Here is a 24429-nt window from a genome sequence, read left to right on the forward strand (position 1 = left end):
GAACCGGGGGGCACCGGGGGGAACCGGACGAGCGGGCACGGCGAGAACGGGGTGCACGGGGTCTGCACTCCCGAGGAAGGGACACCACTGCCCGCCGTGCCCGCTCCCCGCGCCGCCCCTGCGCGCCCCGGCCCCGCGGCGCGTTACCGTGGGGGCACCGGGAGGCGCCCCTGGGGGGTCTGCAGGAGCGAAGGGAACGGCGAATGGAGGGTGGCACCCGCAGCCCGGGGAGCGGCGTGGGGTGCCCAGCGCCGCACGCACCAGCCCTGAGGGCGGGGGTGCAGCTCCACAGCCCGGCTTGGGGTCCGTCCCGCTTTGGGGTCCGTCCGCAGCCCGATTTGGGGTCCGTGCCGCAGCCGCCTCTGTCCCTCTCGGGTTTGCGGGGTGGGGTCCGTCCCGCTTTGGGGTCCGTCCGCAGCCCGATTTGGGGTCCGTCCACAGCCCGGTTTGGGGTCCGTCCCGCTTTGGGGTCCGAACCGCAGCCCCCTTTGGGGTCCGTCCCGCAGCTCCCCTTGGGTTCCGAACAGCAGCCCCCCTTGGGGTCCGTCCCGCAGCCCCCTTTGGGGTCCGTGCCGCAGCCTCCTCCGTCCCTCTCGGGTTTGCGGGCACGGTGCGGGAGGGCCGCTCGAGGCAGTCCCAGCCCCCGGCCGCCGGCAGCGTCCCTCGGGGGTGTAAGGGTGGAACGGGGTCCGGGCCACGGGGGGATGGAGCGTGGGCTGCGGGAGCCCGGGTTCCCCGGTGTGTCTCGGCAAGGGGTTCCAGTGGGTTTTGGCTTCTCTCGGCTCCCGAGTGCCGTCTGAGGCACGGGCGGTCTCCGGGCTGGAATGAACGCCGTGGCTGCTGCCATGTTCCGGCAGCACGGCACAGCCCGGCTGGGATCGGGGGCCCGGACAGGCACAGCGGAGCGGGAGCGAGGAGTGAATCGCTGTCAGGAGAAGGCAGGCTCGTGGTGAAAATGGAGTGACAGCGCTGGCACAGGAGTGACAGCTGACAGGGCAGGGATCAGCGTCCCAGAGAGCCTGGGCCAGCACCGAGCTCGGTGACAGCCGTGGTGACGCTGAGGGGTCACTGTCACTGCGGGCATGGGCGAGACTTTCCCTTTGGGAGCATTTAAATCTGTGGTTAATCCCTGAAGAGCCCCGCGGGGAGGAGGAGGAGCAGGCAGCAGGGTTCTGATGGATTTAACCAAGGACGGGAGATGGGCCAGGTTAGGAGCTCCTGGCTGAGATCCCCTGCTGCCACCTTGTCCTGGGCACGGGCACGGCTGTCACGGGCTCCGGGGAACGCCGAGGAGCTCCGGGGCTGCAGAGCTCCTCCGACACAAGGAAAAGCTGTCACGGTGGAGCTCAGCATCCCACTGCCCCGATCCCGGCGATCCAGCCGGGAGATGGAAGGGCTGCCTGGGCAGAGCAGACTGGATGCCACGGCTCTGCTCGATAATCTGATTTTCCAGGACAGCTGCAGTCAATAGAGGCCTGGGAACAAAGTGCAGTGCTGGAACCGTGGGTGGGCTGCAGGTTTTTTAGCAGCCCCCGAGGCACGGCCGTGGCGCGGCTGTTCCCGGCCGTACCCACCGGGGGAAGGCGGTACCCGCTGCCCTGGCACCCGCACCTCCGGGGCACTCCCCCCGCTGCGGGAGGACTTTGCCCCGCTGCCATCCCCGGGCGAGGACGATGGAAATCTCCACCACGGCCCCGCGGCCCGGAGCAAACAAAGCCAGCTGTTCATCGCCGCCGCATCGGGGCAACGCCGGAGCACCGGCGGCGGCAGCCGGGAAGCGCTCCCGGGTAATTCCCGCTGTGCCAAGGGTGGGTGCGCCGCCCTGGCCGACCCCGCTGCCCCCAGCCCCAAAAGCAGCCTGGCAGAGCAGGAGCACCGCGGCGGGGAGCATCTCCGGCAAGTTGTCTGCTGGAGGAAAGGCAGAGGCACAGCCTGCTCAGAATCGCAGTCACGCCTGGAGATGTTGCTCCGCAGATAGTTACAGGAACTAATCAGATAACGGCAGCTGAACTAAGGGGGATATGTGTGCTAAAAATAGCTTAATGGAACAACAGACGCCTGGAGATACGGCGTGCCTCGGGGAAGCGGGGCTGCGGCAGCTGGCACGGCTCTGGCCGCACCCCGAGCCGTCTACAGATATGTAAATTTGTCCTGAAAGGCAGAAAAGCAGCTTGTCCCCGTCAGGGTGGTCAGCCCGATGGGGCCGTTGTGCTGCTGTATCCATGCGAGCACGGAGAGGCAGATGGTGCCACCTGTGCCACCTGTGCCAGCAGCCACGGGAATGGCACCTGCCTTTTGCTCAGCCAGCCCTGCCTGGGCACGGAGCTCTGCACAGGGCTGGAGACACCAGGAGCCCACCCGGGGCCCAGCGCCGTGCCCTGCCCAGCTGCTCTGCACAAACACTGCGCCTCAGGGCTTTAAATCTGCCTGTTTGCTTTGGCATGGAACTTGGCAGGGCTCTGTGTGCCAGAAGTTCCATGCCGTGCTCAGAGCCAAGCGAGACATTTCGGTGTGAGGCCTTCCCTCCCTGCCTCCTGCCACTGCTCCAGGTTGTTCCAAAGCTGGCTCGTGCCACAGCTGCCCCCACATTCCCCAGCCTCAGCTACTCTGTGCCCCGGGCCTGGCCAGGCTCTATCCATCCCTGCCTCTCCCAGCAGCCTGCCCAGCCTGCTCCCTCCTGGTGCCAGCTCCTGGTGCCAGCTCGAGGGAGCAGAGCTGTCTCTCCAGCAGGCAGCCTGCAAGGACGAGCTATTCCCACCAGGCACCGTGTCAGCTGTGCCAGCTTGGAAGACATTCATCTTCCTCGCATGGTGACTGCAGGAAGGATGCTGCAGGCTCCTTCCATGTGCTGCTCGTGGTGCCTCTGCTGTCACCTGCTGCAGGGCCACCAGCCAAGCCTTGGGGGCTTCTCTGTCTCTGCTGGGTGCTGGTGAAGCTTTGCCTCAAATGCTGGGGTCAGTTTTGGGCCCTCCGTGACACTGAGGGGCTGGAGCGTGGGCAGGGAAGGGAATGGGGCTGGGGAAGGGGTTGGAGACTGAAGGAGATGGGAAGGGGCTGAGCCTGGAGAAAAGGGAGATCAGGAGGAACCTTGTAGCTCTGCACAGCTCCTGAGAGGAGGGGACAGCCGGGGGCATTTGGGATCTTATCCCAGGGAACAGGGACAGGAGCAGAGGGAACAGCCCCAGGCTGGGCCAGGGCAGCTCAGGGTGGATTTTGGGAGAATTTCCTCCTGGAGGGGCTGCCCAGCCCTGGCCCAGCTGCCCAGGGCAGGGTGGAGTCCCCGTCCCTGAGGGGTTTAACAGCCCTGGGCATGTGGCACTTGGGGACATGGGACAGTGCTGGCTTTGGCAGTGCTGAGGAATAGCTGGGCTGGATGGACTTCAGAGGCCTTTTCCAACCTAAACCACTCCATGCCTCTCCCAGACTGGTGTAGCTCTGCCAGCCCTGCTCAGCTCCTGTGCCAAGGGCACACAGAGCCCTGGCTGCAGCGTGGCTGGAGAGGGAGAGCTGCAGGCAGTGCCATCACCTGCTCGGCGGTGTGGGAGGGCAGCTGGGGCTCCTGGGGCTGGCAGGCAATCCCAGAGCTCAATTCCATCTGGAGAGGAGCAGACATCCCCGGAGGGGTCAGGCAGAGGGGACAGCCCTGCTGCAGCCAGCACATCCCCATGGAGGGCACGGGGAAGCAGAGGGAGCTGCCCAAGGCAGGGGCACAGCTGGAGCTGGATGCCAGCTCCCTGCCAGGGAGGGCAAGGACTCTGGTGCCTTGGGAAGGGCCCGGCCCACGCAGCCCCGAGCAGGCACCGTTCCCTCCCTCGCCAGTGATTGTTCTTCCCTCCCATCGCTCGCTTACCTCTGAGCACTTCAATCTCGTCGCCTTTGTCAGTGTCGCTGGCTTTTAATTGAAATTCCTCAGACATCTCCTCATCAGCGCAGCCCATCAGTGAGTTTTGTGTGGGAAGTCATTGTTTTCCTTCTGCAGCTGTGAAAGTTAAATTCCAGCGTTTTGCTCGGAGACTGCTTTTGTCTCTTCCCTTTCTTACACTGCCAAGCCCAATCTTACGATCCCAACCTCTTTCCTTTGTCTGGATATTTCATTTTCCATCTCTCCTCCGCAGAGTCCCTCTGGTTCCACCTCAGGCTCCTTCACTTCTCTGGCCCATCCTGAGGGGCAGCTCCCACCTGTGGCTCCCTCCAGCCACTGCCAAGTTTTCCCTGGGGAGCTTTGGAGAGCCCAGCCTGTTTCTAACTCTTTATTTCTTGGTGTTCAGATCCCTAAGAGCAGCATCCAGCTCCTCAGGAGGGTTTGGACACCGTGGAGCTGGGCAGACACGGAGCTTTCAGCATGTGCAGCCCAGGGGCAGAGCCTGAGCCCTCCTTTCCCCACCAAACTGCCCCTTTAGCCCCTTCTCCCTCCCCAAAAGGCAAAGGCAGGCAATGAAAACACCAACCCCAAGGGTGTTCAAGAGGAGAACCCACACTGGCAGCAGGAAGATGGGATGGGGGCTCAGTCCCCTCCTCTGAGCAGAGCTTTTCATCCAGGGAAACCTCGGCGCTGCCCCGGGCCCCCAGTGCCCCCTCCCACACATAAAAGGGTGATTGTGCCAGGTCCTGATGAGCCTGTACTGCGCTGAGGCCAGGAAATGAATTTTCCTTGTGCCAAGACAGACACGACCAAGGTCTCAGAGCAGAGGGCTGAGCACAGGGCAGTGCCCAGCTCAGCAGTCACCCACGAGGACCCTGAGACAGGAGGAAGAGTTGGATGCTCAAAAGGCCTTTGAAACAGAGGGAGGGCAGAGCAAATGCCCAGCCTCCTCAATATGAGATATTTTCAGGCTATTTTGTATATTTTAGATGCTTTTCAGACATGCCTCAGCAGCATCAAATATTTTAGGAATATAATATGTCAGCTTGGAAATATCTGAGGTATTTTGTAGCTGTACACAAACACATCCCGAGCCAGGGAAGGGCTAGACTGTGGTTGTGGTTTCAAAAGCAAGGGTGTAAATGTCCCAGGTGCCTCTGTTATCCCTGCACACTTGGCCATTTCCATCCCAGAACCATTCACACCATGGCTGCAGCACGAGCCCAGCCGGTGGCTCTGAGCCTGGCACTGCCTGGAGCCACCACAGCACAGCCCAAGGAGCTGGAACAAATAAATCCCCAAAAACCCTCATCTTTGGAAATTAGCTTGGCACTGCAGAGCTCAAGAGCTCCCACGGGCCAGCCCTGGGATGCGAGCAGTGCTCTGGGCCCTTGTCAAACAATAAACAGTGCTAATGAGCAGCGGGGAAATGCGCAGAGCTGGTAAAGAGCGAGTCACCCGCTAAGGGCCGGCTGGGGAGAGGCTCCCGAGGGACGAGGGCATGGACAGAGGGCATGGACAGAGGGCATGGATGTGTGGGCATGGACAGAGGGCATGGACGTGTGGGCATGGATGTGTGGGCATGGACAGAGGGCATGGACAGAGGCATGGACAGAGGGCATGGATGTGTGGCTGCTGGTGGCTCCAGATGGACCAAAGGGATGGATGTGTGGCTGCTGGTGGCCCCTGAGGGACCCAGGGGATGGATGTGGTAGCTCCCAGGGGACAGAGGGGATGGATGTGTGGCTGCTGGTGGCCCCCGAGGGACAGAGGGCATGGATGTGTGGGCATGGATGTGTGGCTGCTGGTGGCCCCAGATGGACAGAGGACATGGATGTGTGGCTGCTGGTGGCCCCCGAGGGACAGAGGGCATGGATGTGTGGGCATGGACAGAGGGCATGGACGTGTGGGCATGGATGTGTGGGCGTGGACGTGTGGCTGCTGGTGGCCCCGGATGGACAGAGGGCATGGATGTGTGGCCGGGCTCTGCCCACGGGCACATCCCGGGGAAGGAAAGGCAAAGGCAGCTCCTGAGCCAGCTGGGGAGCAGCAGGAGGAGCTGGGCTCATCCCCCTGCCAGGGGACATGCAAATGAGTGCCCACAGTGTGCCCAGCCGTTCATCGCTGAGCCAGCTGGGGAGCAGCAGGAGGAGCTGGGCTCATCCCCCTGCCAGGGGACATGCAAATGAGTGCCCGCAGCGCTAATTGGTGGCAGATGGCTGATGAGACACGGGAGGGATCAGCAGCTTTTGTCTTTCTGCTCTGACACACCTGAGGTGACATTCCCAACCTGAGCGTGAGCCAGCGGCTCTGCTCCAGCTAATTAGCAACCTGGGTGATGACGACGACGGTGCAGCCCCGAGTTTTAAGGCTGTTCGTTGCTGTTTTCCCAGGAAGGCTGGACATTTCCTCTTAGCAGTAATCTAGCGAGCTCGGGCAATTAGTTTTTATTTCAAAATGACAGAGTGCGAGCAGCACGGCACTCGGAGCTCTGAAGAGCAATCAGTTTCCCAATTCCTGATCCCTCCCCGCTCCCTGCCAGCGGGCAGCCGTTCCCCTTGTCCTTTAGGAGACGCGTGGCTGTGGCACTTGGGGACACGGGCTGGAGGTGGCGCTGGCTCTGCTGGACTGGGCGGCCTTAGAGGCTTTTCCGACCCACCGGATTCTGAGGTTCCGTGATTACCGGGACTGTTCCCGGTCTCTATCCCGGAGGCGGTGCTAGAGGGCGCCCGGGGCCCGCGAACCGGCCCCGGCACGGGCTGAGCCCGCCGGGACCGGAGCGCCCGGGCATCACCGGGGCACGGCTGGGACGGGAAAAGGGAGAGCAGGAACGGGAAGGAGCCAGGGCTGGGTGATGGAGATCCCTGTGGGGGTCACTCCTCAGGGAGTGTCACTGCCCCATCCCCGGGGGATGTGACAAATCCAAGGAGGTGGCACTTGGGGACATGATCAGCGGTGGGCTGGGCAGGGTTGGGGGAATGGCTGGACTCGGTGGGCTTGGAGCTCTTTTCCTGAATAATTCCATGAATCTGTGATCACACAAGAAACGGGGGCACAAAATGCAGCCACGCTTTGTGCAACAACCTGCAGGGAGGGACACAGGCACTTCATCCCTGGAGGCAGCTCCTGTGGGACCCCTGTGTCCCACCCCACTGCCGAGCCCTTTCCCCCAGAGCCCTGCTGAGCACCAGCCGTGCTACTTCCCCCAGGTTAGCAAGAAACAGGGGCACAAAATGCAGCCACGCTTTGTGCAACAACCTGCAGGGAGGGACACAGGCACTTCATCCCTGGAGGAGCAGGGATCCCCAGCTCCTGTGGGACCCCTGTGTCCCACCCCACTGCCGAGCCCTTTCCCCCAGAGCCCTGCTGAGCACCAGAAATAACTCTAACTCCCCAGGTTAAAGTTATTTCTGGGCAGGGAAATAACAGCAAATGGAGCTGTTACTATGCCCATACATAACTACAGCTGCTCTCCAAGGGCCCCAGCTCTTGGCAAGGGACCTGAGGGGTCGAGAGGGGCATTTCCCTGCCTTTTGCAGCCCCACACGAGGTACAGTGGATGGCTCCCTGTCCTGGCTCCTATCCAATTTCCAGCTGCACAGAGTTTCCCTCCATGGCCACCAACACACCTGGACAAGGAGGTGCCTGCACTGGCTGCTCACGGACCTGCACTGGTGCTGTAGGAGCCAATCGTGTTTCCTGTGCAGGAATGGGTGCTGCAGGGCTCCAGGGCTGTCCAAAGCCATCTGCAGTGCTTTTGGGGTCTGGCTGGGGCAGCTGGAGGCAGCAGGGACATTCCTGCTCAGCCACAGCTGGGTCACGTTCTGCTGAGCACGGTGGGTCTGGGATGTGCTGGGTGCCTGCATGCAGGAGGGGAGAATTAACAGCCTCTTCCTTCACTGGGGTTTTAATTCTGCTTCAAGTAAACAGTGTTGAGAAACTCTCCCGTTCCCGCCAGTGGGAGGATCCAGCAGAATCCCTTCCCCACAACAAGCCATTCCCAGCCCCAGAGTGCATTTTCCACTTCCATCATTTTCCCCAGCTGCTGTTTTACAACCCATCCCAGCTCAGCGACAAGACTTTCCTCCCAGATGAAAAATCGTGATTTGATGTGAACAAATGATTTTTTGCTCTCTCCTTGCACACTCACTCAAGCATTTCCTTGCTCACTGCCCTCACTACAGCTTGGCAGCCCTGGCTTTTGGGGGAGAGCCCTTCACTTCATTCCATCAGCTGGATTCCATTAGCCAGCTAATCTACTGATCACAATCCACACACAGGATATTTTCTCCTCGCTGTTATCTGAAAGAATACGGGCATCAGTACAAAAGAAAGGGAAAAGAACCCTACAAAAAGCAATTTACAATTGAGGGAGCGGAAATAAATATATCGTAGTCACATGAGGAAATAGTAACCATGGAGCTATTTTGGGCACAATACATCATGCAGAGGATGATGTGTCTTTCAAGCACAGTTCAAGCCCAAAATTCAAGGCACAGAATGTTTTTGGAAAGTAAATTCTCACATACATTAAGCACCATGCCAAGGAGCGGGGTTGGATGCTGTCAGGCTTTGCATTTCGGGTTTGTTCAGTTTGCATACAGGAAGCCAGAGCCTCAGTAGGACGATCCCAAAGCTGAAACCACACAGGTGCTGACAGATTCTGTTGGATCAGGACCATCCTGGGTTAGTCCCACTGGGCAGAGCCAGACGTGGGGTCTTTTCCAATTTAAATGGTTCTGGGATTCACAGCCCACAGTGGCTGCACACGTAGTGCTGAAGGATCAGTCCCTTGCTCCCTAGAGAACCCCACATACCCAAAATCACAAGTGCCTTCAAAAATCCTACATGATTCAAACCCAAACCACCACCTTGGCTAAGCCTTCTCTGTCCTGAGTAAACACAGCACAAATCAGGGTGCAATAATCAGCTGTCACAGCTCTCCCACCCTTTCCAGGTGAGGCTGGGGCTGCTTTTGGGGAGATGCCCTCTGTAATGATGCTGCCTTTGGTTGTATGGAGATTTTATTTCAGTTATTATGTTTAAATCAGAAATAATTCAGCTTCCCGAGGAGATGTTGTGGGGTGATGAATTGATCTCACCAGTGAGCCACAGCCAGTGCCCGGGGCCATTGCAGGGTGAAAGTGACATTGAAACCTGACAGATTCGCTGTGTTTGCCGGTTAAAAAATGCACTGCAAAATACCTGCCTTGTTCTTCCCCTGTCCCCGAGGTACCCGAGCTACCTGCTGTGCTGGGCGTGTGACACACCCCGCAGCCCCTTCTGCATCCTGCACCAGCCTCGTGGAGAGCTCAGCTGGGCACACCGCCCTGTGTGCCCAGGCAGAGGGTGACAGTTCCCTGCAGCATCCTCTGCCCTGCCCGCTGAGCTGCCCCCCAAGGGGACAACCCTTGTTTCCCGGGATTCTCCTGTCCCGGGGGTGCTCATGTTCCCCGGGATGCGCTGCTGCCCGGGGGGCTCCCGTCCTCAGGATGGCCCAGGACAGACCTGTCCCCCGGGACCCTCATGGCCCACGGGATCCCCGTTCTCCCGGGACACCTTTGTCCCGCGCCATCCCCCTGCCCACGGGACACCTTTCCCACGGGATCCCCCTGTTCCCGGGACCCCGCTTCCCCACGGGATCCCCGCGCTGCCGGGCCCGGTGCGGTGTCCCGGTGCCCCGGGCCCGGTGCGCTGTGGCGGTGCCCCGGGCCCCGCCGTGCCCGCGGTGCCGGGCCGTGAGTTTGATTTGGGGGGTTCTGTGATGGAGTTTGGTTTGGGGGGGTTCTGTGATGGAGTTTGGTTCGGGGGTTTCTCTGTTCGGGAGGTTCTTGGAGGAGGGTGTGCAGGGACAAGTTTGAATTAATTATTGGGGGGTTAAACGCACTTTAAAGCGAATCCGAAAGACGCAGCTGGCGAGTAAGAGCCGGGGTGGGATGACAGATGTGTTTGTGTCTGGCTGTTCTGGGTAGGTCACTCAGGCGTGTTCGTGGAGGGGCACTGCAATGGTCCATGTGCTCTGTCACTGAAATCAGCTCGCTGCCTGACGCAAGAAACAGACGCAGGGGAAAAGTTTGGTTTTCCGTAGGGAGCAGCTTTTCAGCTCTTGACGAGACAAAAGCATCGAGTGATTCATGGAAGAAAGATGACGTGGGGCCCGGCGCGGTGCATGGAGCTCACATGAACTAATTTCTGGTGCTATTTCTCTGCTTTAAGGGTCTGCTTTTCTGTTTGGATATTCTTAACTAAGCTTCCACTTTCTTCACTTCCACTGTGTCAACACAGAGACGCTGCAGAAGTTGTGGAGTACCACAGTAAACATACATTGTAGGTTTTGCAGGCTGTGTCTGGGCTAACTTCAGGAAAATGTGCACATCTCTAAATCCAGCAGCCAAGGTGTTTTCCAGCTCCTTTCTTGCTAGATATATTTAGACTTCTGCAAACAGACCAGCCATTGTTTGTTGCAGAAAGTCCCTGACTGGAAAAGACTGGTTTTTATTAAGGAGGTTCTGGATTTCTGTTATCTGTTGTTGGTTTGAGATGGGGCTGTGCAGCTCCCCAGGCTGCTCACTGTGGAGCAGCCTCCTGAAGGCTGTGATGATCAGCCCTTCATTTGGCTTTTTGAGGATTTGGGGCTATTACAATGTGTTTCTGTGGTTATTAATGTTGGTAGTAAGTGTTTGAGACTATGTTATTGTTGTTCAGAGGCGCTGAGTTGTAAAAGCTCCCAGAATGTTTTGGGTATTGTGCAGTGACACATGGAAGTGGGACATAAAGCTCTTGCAGGTGAACAAAACCATGGGAAGGGAAATGCTCCAGGGAAAAGCACCAGGATGGTGTTTGTGGCACCGTGTTCTGATTGAAAAGTGTTTGTGTAGGACACAGAGCTCGTGTTGGAATTCAGGCTGTGGAGTCATCCCTGTCAGGCAGCTCATTCCTGCGTGCGCGGGCTGGGAACGTGTGCTGGTCCTGTTCTCAGGGCTGGGCTGACATGTGCTGAAGTGGGTTTCCTTCAGGTTTACTGCCCTGTTTGGCCTCCTGGTGATGGCAGAGAATGCAGGTGCACCCACTCTCGTTATAACCATGAGGAGTTCACAGATTCATTTCTGTTAGTATGGAAGGGACTCTGGCTCATGGCTCCATGAGGTTATGCGAGTGGTTTTGCCTAATAATTTCACATTCCCTTTGTTGAACAGGGACAGATAAATAACGTTTATATATTCTCTCATTAGAGGAAAAAATATTTTTTAATATCTCAACAACCCCTTTAAAAAAATTAATAATTCTGGAATAAAAGCAGCCATTAGGAAGGCCGCGTTCTGAAAATTCCCAGCACCAGAATTCCCGGCCATTTGTTTGCAGCAGCACTCAGCAACTGCGATTCCGAATTTCGGGCTGTAGAAGTGAGGCCTAGGAAATGAATTCCTCTTGTATCCGACGTTTTAGACGGAGCAGCTTTGAGGAAATAAATGCCAACTGCGGCCGGGCTGTTACCAGGAGCAGGGGAACTGTCCCATCCAAAGAATCGCTAAGGAGATGGGCTCTGCTGCTCGCAGACACCACATACCTCGCTGGAAGCAGCCTCCAGGCAGAGCGAGCAGGAATATTGGCCCCTTCCCGTGGCCAGAGTCAGGTTCTTGAAGTGTAACGCAAAGTCTGGCTGGAAGCAGGAGCAAAGTCTGTTTTTCCAAATAATCCGCGGCGCGCAACACGCGGAACTGAACTGGGGGAGCAACGCTGCGAGGGGCAGCATCTGCACCTCTGGCTCCTCCGTCCCAGGAATGCTCTGATCCGTCTCTTTTCAAGTGCTTTGCCCTCAGTGCTGCCGGATTTTGGTCGCGTTCATTTGAGCCTGAGCAGTTTCTTGAGCTTTCATCGCTTATTTCGTTCCTCAGGTGGAAATAAACCTCATCAAGGCTTTCCGACTTTCGACTTTCCCTTGCACTTCTTTCTGACACGTCTTTGGTGTTGTGGCAGGTTTGAAGTGGAAATTAGAATCTCGATGTAAAAGGATGAGAGTGGAAACTTCCTTTATTTCCCCCTCATTAGGGTGGAATAGTGTTTGTGGATGGGTGAGAAGGAGGAGCTGGGATCAGAGGAGCTCTGCTGTCGCCAGGCTCCTGCAGAAGCAGATTTGGGGGATCAGAACTTTCACCCAAAACCCAGTGGGGTTTTTTGTGGGTTTGGCAGTGCCCAGCTGGTGACTTCACCTAAATAAACCTTAAAATAAACAGATCTATGATTCAGGAACCTGCAGTCTGGTATTTTAAATTTCAAGGGTCAGCAGTGATTGGTAGATTTTGATATTATTACATGATGCAGGAAAAGTCTTTTCAAGGCTTGGGGTGCCTTCAAAAGCTATCAGGGAAAAAAAAAGTCCAGTTTAAATTAACATTTAATTCAGGTAAACCCACAGGCAGTGGAGTGTCTGTGCAGTAGTGTCCAGGCCACAAAAGCAAAATAGCTCTATTGCTGTTCCTAGAAAAAATTGAGACAGCCTGGAATGTCATTCTTGTAGGAAGCCATATCCCAGCGAAAACAAGGCTGCGTTTCTCTTTTGTAAGAGATTTTGGAGGGAGGAAAAAGGCCCAAATGAGGTGCTAGATAAATATTTTGCCAGCGAGATTCTTTCAGCCTGTGGAAGGGAGCAGTCCCATAAGCAGCTCGTAGCTATAGTTTGAGTGTGAACAAGGAGGCGATTCTGTGGTCCGCTCTTAGAGAGGGCTGGGTTGTTTATTGTGCTCCTTCCTAAAGCCTCAGAGAACTCTCAGTGCTGTTCCCGTGACTGAGAAACTTTTTAAAAATGAAAACTTTTCTCAGTGGAGTTTCAAAGTGTATTGAGAAAAACGTCCCAGCTCAGGAAGAGCAGGCATCCACTGGAGAGGAGGATTTGAAGGCGCTCCTGCTCTGTGGCAAAAATTGCAATTGAATAATCCTGAGCAGCACCAACGCGTCTCACTTTTGTGATCTGTAGTTTGGTGCAGCCAAGCCTAGAAACTCTGGTAGTGACAAACCCCCACATGCTAAAGAACTGCAATTAAACCTCTTGGAGCCCCAGGAGGCAGGAGGAGCTGCTGGTGGAACCCTCTGGGTTTCCTCTGACACCTGGTGTGTTTTTTCCTGCGCACTGTTTACACTGATTTTTCCCTGTGTTTCCTGAAACTTGTGGGTTTCCTGGTGGTCTCTTTCTGTGTGTTGCTTTTTCCTTGTTGGAGTGAAAGTGAGGGCTGATCCTGCTCTTCTCCTGCTCCAAGCCCCCGGCAGGTCTCTGCGTTTCACTCAGCTGCTTTCATTCTGCTCTCAGAGTGGATTTAAAAGAAAACCACTCACTCAGAAGGTAGAACTCATATGGTTTGGTAACGCTCCTCTGCCTTTTGTCCCGTTTTAATGGGATTCCTTGTTTTATCTCTTGTCACGCCGTGTTTTCCACGCTGTGGTTTCCATAACGCGTTTCCACGTCATCCTTTCTCCGTTCCTCCAGGCTTTGTTGTCCTTTGATTGATTGATGCAGTTCAGCTTGATTTTGTGTTTTATTTACTCCACATGTCCCCAAACATTTATCTGAGCTGTAGTAAGTTACAAAGTGAGCAGAAGGACAGCTCGGGAGCAAAGCCGTGCATTCCAGTGCCAGGGTGGAGCGGGCTGGGAGCTGCCTGGATCTGCCTCTCAGTGTGAGGAGAGTGCATGGAGCAGTGTGGGCAGTGGGGTGGGTTTTGGGGGACACAGCATTGCGAGTTAGTCCCTCCACAGCCAACAGCACGATTTCAGGCAGTCGCTGTCAGGCTCAAGGGGAAAATTTCCTGTCTCTTCCCCAGTGGAAAGTTGGCAGCTGCACTCCCGGGCTGTGCTCACGGTGCTGTTGCTGTTCAGAGGAATGGCTGCTGCTGCTCACCAGCTCACCCTTTTCTGCCCCCACATCAAACCACCCTCCTCAGCCTCCCCACCATCCCTCCCTGCTCCCCAGGCCTTGCTGCAATGTGGCTCCAGGGCTGGGAAGCCGCAGTGGCTGCGCAGCTGCCGGCCACGCTCCCCTTCAGCTGCAGGGATGAGCTGTGCTGAAGGTCACTAGCCTGTCCCAAAGGAGGGTGGTGGTGTCCCACCAGACCTCTCCAGCCCTCGTTTCTCAGCCTTCCTTTGCAGTAAAGAATGAGCCTGTTTTTCATATCGAATCCCTGTTCTTTGCGTAGACAGTGAAGCGAAGTTGGCATCTCTGTTTGCCAAAACTGAAAATGTCAATTGAAATGTAGTGTTAGTTTTTGCTTTGCAAAGGGCACAAAAAGCAAAACTCATGTGATTGCTGCCATTCACATTTATTTAAAGGGTAGCTGTCATCAGGAAGAGCATCAAAAACATGCAAACTGTAGCATTTGCAGTGTATTTATAGGAACTGTGACCAGTGAAGAGATTCTGTCAAAGAATTGCAGAATCCTGGAATAGTTGGGGTGGCAAAGGACCTTAAAGAGCATCTCATTTCACTCCTCTGCTATTGGCAGCGGCACCTTCCTGCAGACCAGGCTGCTCCAAGCCCCATCCAGCCTGGCCTTGGACACTGCCAGGGATCCAGGGGCAGCCACTGCTGCTCTGGGCACCTGTGCCGGGGGCTCCCCATCCTCACAGGGAGGAATTTTTTCCATATATCAAACCTCAGTTTTTCCTCTTTCAGTGTGAACCCATTCCCACCTGTGCTGTCACTACAGGTGCTGATGAGCAGTCTCTCTCTGGCTTCCCTGTATCCCTTTCAGATACTGGAAGGTGCTGTGAGCTTCTCCTCTGCAGGCTGAACTTCCTCAGCTTTCCAGCTCTTCCCTTTCCCTTGGAAGATCACATCCTTTTTGATAATGTGCAGATAAGCAAAACACATAATTAAAACAATTCCTCAGCCAGCTGTTTCTACTGCATTAACAGCAAAATAGTCACCCTGAGGTTAGGAACAGGTAAATCTCTTGTTCTTCCTGGCATCAGGCCTTGGAAAAGCCTCGCTGAGCTGAGCTCGGCAGTGAAGTTTCAGACGTGGCATATGGTCCTGTGTGATTCTGTTTAACCTGCTGTCATGCTGAATTGCATTAGCAGCCCGTGCTGAGGCAGCGTGGTGGCTGGGTTGTGGCAGGACTGGGTGTTGTTCACTCCTGGTAGCAGATCTGCCACCCTCGCATGGCTGGGTGCTGGAGCGTGGCCCTGCTGCTCCTCAGCCTGGGGCTGTGGGTGCCCTCTGGCACTGCAGCTCTGGCAGCTGCTGGGATCCTCATTTCTCACTCGTGCTGGCAGAAGCTCTGGAGGAGCATGGGGACAGGGCTGTGCCACAGCCTGCAGCAGCTCGTTCCTGCAGCTCATTCCTGCGGGGCAGCCTGGAGTGACACGGAGTCTGGATCTGAGCCACTCTGCCAGCCTGTTCCTATTCATCCCAAATTGTCCCTGGCCACCACACCACGGCCTTGTTTCTCCTGGTGACAGCTGGGCAGCTCATTTTCTGCCAGCCTGTGCAGGCAGCTCCTTGTGTGAAGCGCTCTGGGCTCTGTGCAGTGCAGTTTGTGTGTCTGTGATGGAGTCACGGGGTCTAATCCCTCTTTGGAAGGGACATTTCCAGGGTGGGGTTTGGAGCCCTCCCAGAGCCTGTGCCCACCGCCTTGAACAGATCTTCTGGTCCTTCAGGAGGGCTGGAGAGGGACTTGTGACCAGGGCATGGAGTGCCAGGACAAGGGGGAATGGCTTCCCACTGCCAGAGGGAAGGGTTGGATGGGATCTTGGGAAGGAATTGTTCCCCATGAGGTTGTCTGGAGAAGCTGGAAGTGCCCAAGGCCAGGTTGGACAGGGCTTGGAGCGACATGGAGCAGTGGGAGGTGTCCCTGCCCATGGCAGGGCTGGCACTGGATGGCTTTAAGATCCCTCCCAGCCCAGAGCGCTGGGTGATCCCCTGGTCCTGTGCTGCAGATCCCCAGCAATGGCCTCTTCCCAGCTCCATTGCAACATCCCCTGGCAGCCCCTCAGCCCTGGCTCCCGCAGGATCCCTGTGGCTGCTCCGGGCTCCTCTGCCAGGGACAGCACCAGCATCCAGAGGCACAGGAGGATTTTCCCTGCAGGGACAGCCAGTGGCTCCTCTCTGTCCTGCCCCTGGCCTGGGGGCTGGCCCGGGATGCTGTGGAGCCCTGTCCCAGGGCTTGGGGGGCTCTGCTCCTGCTGGAATGGGTTAACCAGGCTGTGGGAATGGGTTCTGCTCCTGCAGGAATGGGCTAACCAGGCTGTGGGAATGGGTTCTGTTCCTGTTGGAATGGTTCTGCTCCTGCTGGAATGGTTCTGCTCCTGCTGGAATGGTTCTGTTCCTGCTGGAATGGTTCTGCTCCTGCTGGAATGGTTCTGCTCCTTCAGGAATGGGTTCTGCTCCTGCAGGAATGGGTTCTGCTCCTGCAGGAATGGGTTCTGCTCCTGCAGGAATGGTTCTGCTCCTGCAGGAATGGGTTCTGCTCCTGCTGGAATGGTTCTGCTCCTTCAGGAATGGGTTCTGCTCCTGCAGGAATGGGTTCTGCTCCTGCAGGAATGGGTTCTGCTCCTGCAGGAATGGTTCTGCTCCTGCAGGAATGGGTTAACCAGGCTGCTCAGGGATTTCTGCTCCCGCTGGAATGGGTTCTGTTCCTGCTGGAATGGTTCTGCTCCTGCAGGAATGGGTTAAGTGGGCTGCTCAGGGATTTCTGCCCCTGCAGGAACGGGTTAAGCTCGGGCAGAGCCGGGGGAGTGGCGCAGTGCGGAGCGGACCCAGGGTGTGGGCTGAGTCCTGGGAGGGAGAACCCGAGCAGCAGCTAAGCCTGGGAAAGCAGAGCCCGGCCGGATCGTGTTGGCCAGAGCTGAGCGCTTCTCCCTCAAACCACGCCTGGGCCGGGGGTGGAGTGAGGCCGGGCTGGAGCTGCGGGTTTTGGTTTGGGGCAGGTTGCTGAGAGCATCTGTGTCCTGTCCCGGGGGATTCCTGCACTGACACAGCCCCAGGGTGGTGAGCTGGGGGATGATCCCTTGGTCCCCAAAACCATGATGGGAGCACGTGAATTCCTTTGAGAGCTGGGGGAAAAAAACCTTGTGATCTTTTTTTTTTTTTTTTTTGGTGTATTTTTGTAGTACAGAAATGCTGCTTGAAGAAGCACTACAGAAGTGCCTATTTTTGTACCTCTGAGTTCACCCGCTCTCCTCGCAGCTGGCTGGGTGTGTCTTAGGGCTCGAGTGCAGCCTTTCCACGTGTGGCTTGGAAAATGCAGCTGCTCATTCCTGCCTCTGCTGCCGCTGCTCCCAAATGCCACATTTCCAAGAGCAGGGTGCCCATCCTGGCACAGGCGCTTGGGGACCCTCTGGGGTGTTGGGGCTGCCAGGAGAGGTACCAAGCAAGCCTTCCCTTGCAGGGGATGGCTGGCACCCACAGTCCTGCTGGCAGGGGTACAAGTGCTGTCACTCTGGGAATGTTCCAGGTTTTCCCTTCTGGGTTGCTCCAGTGCTGACCCTCCCATGAGCAGGGGCTGTGTGGCTGGTTGGGAGCAGAGGGAACCATCCAGCCACGCTGTGCAGGCAGTGTGTGGGGTGATAAGAACAAGAATCACAGCCCTGTCCCATGCCATGTGCTCCCAGCACAGAGCGTGTGCCACATTTCCTCTCCTGGGGCTTGGAGAGCCGAGGGAACAGCTGGAAACCACAATGGGATGCAGAGTGGAGCCTCTAAGAAAAGCTTTGCAGCCGCATTCCCTCCTCTCTGCTGTGCTTTGTACTCCCTCAGACACCTCTGCTTGGGCTGGGTGGTTTCACCAAGGGAGGAGAGGGTTTTTTGGGTGGTGGCTGCCTGGTCAGCCCCAGACGGGTCCCAGGGACCTGGTGAAAGGCTCTGAGCTCTGGCAGAGCAGTGTGGTGCTGCTGGCCCTCAGCAGAGTTGGGTTTCACCCCTCCCCAGATGAAAAAAAGGGTTGGAAAGCTTTGTGGAAAGAGTGAGCTTGCAAAGGAGGAGTTTGGATACGGAAGGAGCAATCAACTGGCACCTTCCACGTCTCCTCTTGCTGTACCAGCTCTGGGATCTCATGGATTGGTGCAGGCACAGCAAAAGGACAGCTCTCACCTGAGAGCTGCTCGTGATCCAGGCAGTCCTGCCAAAGCATCAGCTTGGAACGTGGGCACTTCCTTGGAGGTTGGCAGAGCTGCTGCCATCGCAGCCTCCGCAGGGATCCCAGCAGGATGCACAGTGACAGATCAGTGATTTGTGTCCCAGAGCTGCCCTCACACCCAAGCGTAGCCCAGCTAAAAAGAAATCTCCCATTCCCTAAAGCCCAGCACAGCACTCATCTGAAACATGGTGCAGAGTGATTCCCTGGGAGAAGAGTTTCCACGGAAAATCTCTTGGCTGCCACCCAGGGCTCTGTGGAGCAGTGTGGAGGACACTGGTGCTGCTGCCTGGGTGATCTTCTGGAAGGGGGCTGTTAACATGAGCAGGAGTTGGTGGAGCCATTGCTCAGGATCCCTTCTCTGCTCCTTCACTAGACAGCAAAAAGAAGATTCCCTGTCCTGCCAGACTCTGGAGACAACTGCAAATAGAGAGCCACTGCCATGAGAAGAGTGGCGTTGGCCAGAGATTCATAAGTAATGAATTAAATCTGTGCAGAGCAAAGGTTTCTGTCGGAGTGTGGGAACGTTATTTTACTCCTACAGAGGGAAAACATGAAGTCAGTGGCTTTATAGACTGAGCTCTGCAACCTCTGATTGCATGGATCGGTGCAAAGGTTGGATCAGAAGTCTTAAAAAAATTAGTGTAGACAAAACTGAGGTGGGAAAACAAAAGCTGGAAGAGGCCAAGGGTTAGGCTTTGTTAGTCTCTGAGTTAAGAAAAGAGAATTCTCTGTAGCTGGTATCTGTGGTGGATTGTGTCCCTGCAGCAGTAAAACTGAGGTGGGAAAACAAAAGCTGGAAGAGGTCAAGGGTTAGGCTTTGTTAGTCTCTGAGTTAAGAAAATTCTCTGTAGCTGGTATCTGTGGTGGATTGTGTTCCTGCAGCAGTAAGGAGGGGCTTTATTCAGGGAAAATTAAAAGGGAAGGTGCTTCTCCTGTGTGCAGGGCACAGCACAGATCAAGCAGCACCATGGGGACAAAGCTGGAGCTCTCTGGGTGGCACTCGAGGTTCTGCTGGGCTGCCACAAGACAATTCCCAAGGTTTAATTGGGAGGGAGGGCACACCCTGCTTTCTGCAGGGAGTGCCAGGAGCATCACTGGCTCCTGAGTCTGTGTTTCATACAACACAATAACTTCAGTAGCCCAGCAGCCAGACCCCAAAGCCCTCTGTGCTCCCTCCTGGCACTCCCTGCATCCAGTAATTAACCATTACTTGGAAAGCTCCGTGCCTTTCCAGTGTCTGCAGGACAGTGACCTGTCAGGGTAGCAGTGCCACTGGCCTTGGGTAGTTGAATTTCTGATTACATGCACAGATGGCATCTGCTACAGCCACAGATTTAGGTGGCACTAACTTGGCTTTGCTTTGCTTTGCTTTGCTCGTAGTGCCCCGTGCTGTGCAGCCAGTCAGGAGGGAATATTTCCCTCTGGCATAAATTAGTCTTTGCAGCAATTAATGAGTTAATTACAGCTGGCCAACAGATCTCTCAAACGAGCCAGCAGAGCCCACTGTTGTGCTCTGTCTTCCTGTGGGTTAGCCAGACACATCCGAGGCTGTTGCCTGATCCCACAACTTCAGGGAGAGCCGGGGGAGTTTGGAAATTCCTCTCCCAGCACCCTGCTCCCGCAGGACCCACAGCTTCCCCTGGGGCAGCTCCACTCTGGCTGCTTGGGAAGGACATTCCAGAAGTCACCAGAGGATCTTTTCACAGAATCCCGGGGTCATTTGGGTTGGAGAACACCTCTGAGCTCATTGAGTCCAGCCTGTGGCCAGGCTGGGCAGCCCAGCTCTGGATCCCCCTCTCACAGCTGGGTGCTCTGATCAGCACCTTCAGCTCCCTGTGCAGCCTGGCCCCAGTTCCTCTGGTCCCACGGAGCAGGGGAAGCTCGTGGAGCTGCTGTTCCCTGTCGTGCCTTGCTGTGCAGCTCCTGGGAGCTGCTGGGTGCTGCAGCAGCCGTGGGGGCAGTGAGCAGGGCCAGCAGGAGCCTCCCTGTGTGCTGCCCTGCAGTGCACACCTTGGCTTGGGAGGAGAGCCCAGCTACTGGGGGCAGTGTTGTCTAAGGGCTGGACGAGCAGGGGAAGCACAACTCCTGCTTTTGTTTTCAGTGTGACCCTGCTGGTGTGGGCTGGGCTCTCAGGGATTCCTCTGCATCCCTGTCCCTGGATTCCTCTGCATCCCTCTCCCTGAGGATTCCTCTGCATCCCTGTCCCTGGATTCCTCTGCATCCCTGTCCCTGGATTCCTCTGCATCCCTGTCCCTGTATTCCTCTGCATCCCTCTCCCCTGAGGATTCCTCTGCATCCCTCTTCCTGGATTCCTCTGCATCCCTCTCCTTGGATTCCTCTGCATCCCTCTCCCTGGATTCCTCTGCATCCCTCTCCCTGGATTCCTCTGCATCCCTCTCCCTGAGGATTCCTCTGTATCCCTGACTGAGCCGTGGGGCTGAGGCTTCATTGAATTGCCTTGGATTCCTCTGCATCCCTCTCCCTGAGGATTCCTCTCTCTCCCTGACTGAGCCATGGGGAGAGAGTTGTCCTGGTTGTTTTTATGGGAATTGGGTGCTTGTGGAGTGCCTCGGTGCTTGGCTGCCCCGGGTGTGCCATTCCTGCTTGCCCGCTGCTCTGCCATCCTCGTGGCGAGGCAGTACAACATCCCCTGCAGCTCTTGGGGAGGGGAATCCTCACCCTGAGCAAGGTGAGCACCAGGGCAGCAAAATGGAGAGTGGAGTCACTTTGACAGATTCATTGGTCCTGCCTTCCCACCCCTGCTTGGGCTTCAGCCTCTTCTTCCTCATCCTCAAACACAGCTTTGTGCTGGGGGAGCATCCTGAGTGGCAGTACTGGAGCAGCAGGCTCCCACTGTGCTCCCACAGCTGGAGAACCATTGATTTTATTTTAAAGCATCTGAAAAAGAAGCAAAGTTTCGTTTTCTGCCCAGCTTGTATTTTTCGTTCAGGGCAGACCCATCAGTTTCCTGAACAGAGACAGCCAGCCCCAGCCTGGAGGTCAGAGTTGTGTCCAGTGCAGGGCAGCAGCTCCTGGGAGGAGTGTGGCTGCATTTCAGTGTTCCCACTGGAGTTTGAGATGGCAGGGACAGCTCCAGTCCTCCTCCTGGCTGCACATCCACTTGTGCACTTCTTTTGACTTCTTGGAGTCCTAATTCTGGCTGTGTGGCAGGAGAATCATGGAATAACAGAATTGTTAAAGCTGCAAAAACCCTCCAAGATCAGTGGGTCCCACCATTCCCCCAGCACTGCCAAGGCCACCACAAATCACGTCCTCAGCCATTTCTTGGGCACCTCTGGGGATGGTGACTCCACCACCTCCCTGGGCAGCCCTTTACAGTGCCTGACAGCCCTTTCATGAAGCAATTCTTGCTGATGTCCAACCTGAGCCTCCCCTTCCTGTCTTCCAGCTGGGTGAGGCTGTAGGAGCTCCCTGCCCAGGGCAAGGGAGGTGCCTGAGGTCACCCAGGGAGTTTGTGTGCCAGCCCCTCCCGTGTTCTGGGGTGCAGCAGAGTGTGACACACACGTGGGCTGGCACGTGGGGCCCGTGTGATTTGGAGTTCCTGAAGTTTGAGGTGATGGGCTGGGGCTGCTCAGGGATCCAGCTGCCCCTGGAGCATCCTTGGGGTGGTGGAGCTGCATCCCCGGGGTGCCACAGCACGGCTGGGGTGTGGGTTGGTGAGGAGCTGCTCACTGCATCCCTGTGCCTGCATGGAAGAGCTGGCCCTGCCCCTGGTGTCCCTGCAGGTCCCTCTGGTGACCTGCAGGCAGCAGGGTTCAGTGGTGGGACAAGGGGAGCAGCGTTTCATCCGGACCTGTGCTGGGGTTCTGGATTAATCATTGCTGCTCTTAATGAGCTCCAGCTCAGAGGCAGAGCCGTGCTCATCCCCTGGGACTGAGCTCGGTGGGGATCAGGTGCTGGCACAGCTCTGCTGCCCAGTCTGGGGCTCCCAGGAGGCAGCAGGGAACGGAGGCAGTGGTTAATAGGTAGGATGGAGTTAATCATCCACTGAATTCCTCAGCTACAAACTCTCTCCTCAGTATTTTTTCTGGTGCTGTTGCTGGAAAGGAAATGGGGGTATGTGGAGCAAAACCACACTTAACAGCTCACAGTAGCCCTGGTGTGTGCAGGATTTCTTGCCTTGTGCTGAGGGTGGAGCTCCCCTCTGAGAGGAGACGCTTGGATGATCTGGCAGAGCTGAGCAGTGCTGGGATATTTCGTATATCTGCACCTTTCCCTTTGGGTGCCTGGGCCAGGCCCTGGAGAAGGAAGTGTGCACTTTCACCTGCCTGAGACCCAGGAAAGATCTGTGTTTTTCTCACAGTAGTCAATCCCCAACAACTCAGACAAAAGTGAGAGAACTTATCTTAATTAATAAAATAGCAAGGATGCAATTACGTACAGAAGTCCAGCTCTGCCAGCCCAAACGTGAGTCAACTACCTCTCATAAATCTGGAGATAAAAAGAAACAAAAGAAGGCCAAATGCTGGTGCCTTGTGTGTTTTGAGCCTGAGCTCCCATGCAGGAGACCCCTGGCAGCATCTGTGTCCCACTGAGGAGGTACTGAGGAATAATGGATTTCAGCAAAATAGAAGGGAAGGAAGAAGTAGAGATTATAATTTAATGTCATGATTCCAAGAGACATGGGAACCCACCACTTCTTTTAGGACAAAGACTGAGTGTATTTTCTGATTCTTTTTGGGGTAAAGATGTGCGATGTAGAGCCACTTACCATGGGACCAGGTACAGGAATTTTTCAGATGTGAGTGAAAAATAACCCAGTTGGTGTTAGTCATGCTGCAGAATGTGTTACAATGGCCTTAAACACTGAGTGGGATCCAATTTAAACCCATAAAAGTGAGGAAGTCTGGACTTGGAGCCTGTTCTTCTACCTGTGTACGCAGCTGTGCGTGGAGTAGCTGTGGCATAAACAGCCCAGGATGGTGTTGGGATTTCTTTTTACTCCATTAAACAGTTGTCATTTGTTTCCAAGGGTTTGATTTTATTGCTCCTCCTGTTTCACACAGCAGGAAATTAAAAAAAAGCAGCCCAACACACAAGGAACAGATGCAAATTTTTATTTGCTCAAATTCAGCTGAAAGTAGGAGCTGGGGCTCCAGGTTGCTTCACAAAAATATCTTAATGTCTGATGATTCTGAATAGAATTAAAATACATGGATTTTAATAGACTGACAGAGCAGTGACACAGCAGTGACAGAGCAGTGACACAGAGCAGTGACACAGCAGTGACACAGCATTGACACACCAGTGACACAGGGCAGTGACAGAGCAGTGACACAGGGCAGTGACAGATCAGTGACACAGCACTGACACAGAGCAGTGGCACAGCAGTGACACAGCAGTGACACAGCAATGACAGAGCAGTGACAGAGAACAGTGACAGAGCAGTGACAGCCCTCAGGGCAGTGACACAGCAGTGACAGAGCAGTGACACAGCAGTGACAGAGCAGTGACACAGCAGTGACAGAGCAGTGACACAGCAGTGACAGAGCAGTGACACAGCAGTGACAGAGCAGTGACACAGCAGTGACAGAGCAGTGACACAGCAGTGACAGAGCAGTGACACAGAGCAGTGACACAGCAGTGGCACAGCAGTGACACAGAGCAGTGACAGAGCAGTGACAGCAGTGACAGAACAGTGACACAGGGCAGTGACACAGGCAGTGACACAGGGCAGTGACACAGCAGTGGCACAGCAGTGACACAGAGCAGTGACACAGCAGTGACAGAGCAGTGACAGCAGTGACACAGCAGTGACACAGAACAGTGACACAGCAGTGACACAGCAGTGACAGCAGTGACAGGGCAGTGACACAGCAGTGGCACAGAGCAGTGACAGCCCTCAGGGCAGTGGCTGTGTGGGCTCCATAGCCCTGTGCACGGAGCCTGCTGCAGTGAGGCGAGTCAGCAATGTCCTCTTGGATCTGAAGAGGGGTGCTATGGAAACCTGACTTGTTGTTATTATATGGGAATGAAATTTATTATTTCGCTCTTCTGCCTCGGTTTGTGATTACGCCATGCAGCAATTTTTAGCCTTGGCAAGAGGGTGGCTCAGCATCAGACCAAAGATGCAGCTTCACTCAGTGTCTGCCGCAAATCCTGAGAGCATTGCTGTGTCTGAGGCAGCTGGGCAAATTCTCCTGCTGATTTATGAGTGTCATCCTTCTCGACGTTGCTGCGGTGCCCAAAGTTTACCGAGGATGTTTTCCCAGACTTGCAGAGTGTCTGTGGAGCCTGAGGAGGGTCAGGCTGCACTCTGGTGTCCCAAGCCTGCTTTGGGAGCCCTCCAGTCCCCGCAGGGCTCCGAGCTGTGGCTGGTGCTGGGCACAGAGCACCCTGCATGCCCTGGCTCCTTGGGCCACTCTGTCTGTGCCATTTTGTTTGTCTTGGCCTTGCCTTGGTGTTTCCTTGCTCTTCTTT

The 24429-nt window shown here is 55.8% G+C and overlaps 1 protein-coding gene across 1 annotated transcript in view; it reads left to right on the plus strand.

The window, feature by feature from the left end:
- The first annotated feature begins 845 nt into the window (after nt 1-845).
- The window catches only part of PKD1 (polycystin 1, transient receptor potential channel interacting), an 88139-nt gene continuing 64555 nt past the window's right edge, over nt 846-24429 (plus strand). The window contains exons 1-2 of the mRNA XM_039731840.1: nt 846-942; nt 1518-1896. Coding sequence (XP_039587774.1) covers nt 846-942; nt 1518-1896 — 476 coding nt within the window. The remainder of the gene's footprint in view (nt 943-1517; nt 1897-24429) is intronic.

Source organism: Passer montanus, unplaced genomic scaffold, assembly GCF_014805655.1.
Source record: "Passer montanus isolate IOZ18808 unplaced genomic scaffold, ASM1480565v1 scaffold8, whole genome shotgun sequence".
Classification (NCBI taxonomy): domain Eukaryota; kingdom Metazoa; phylum Chordata; class Aves; order Passeriformes; family Passeridae; genus Passer; species Passer montanus.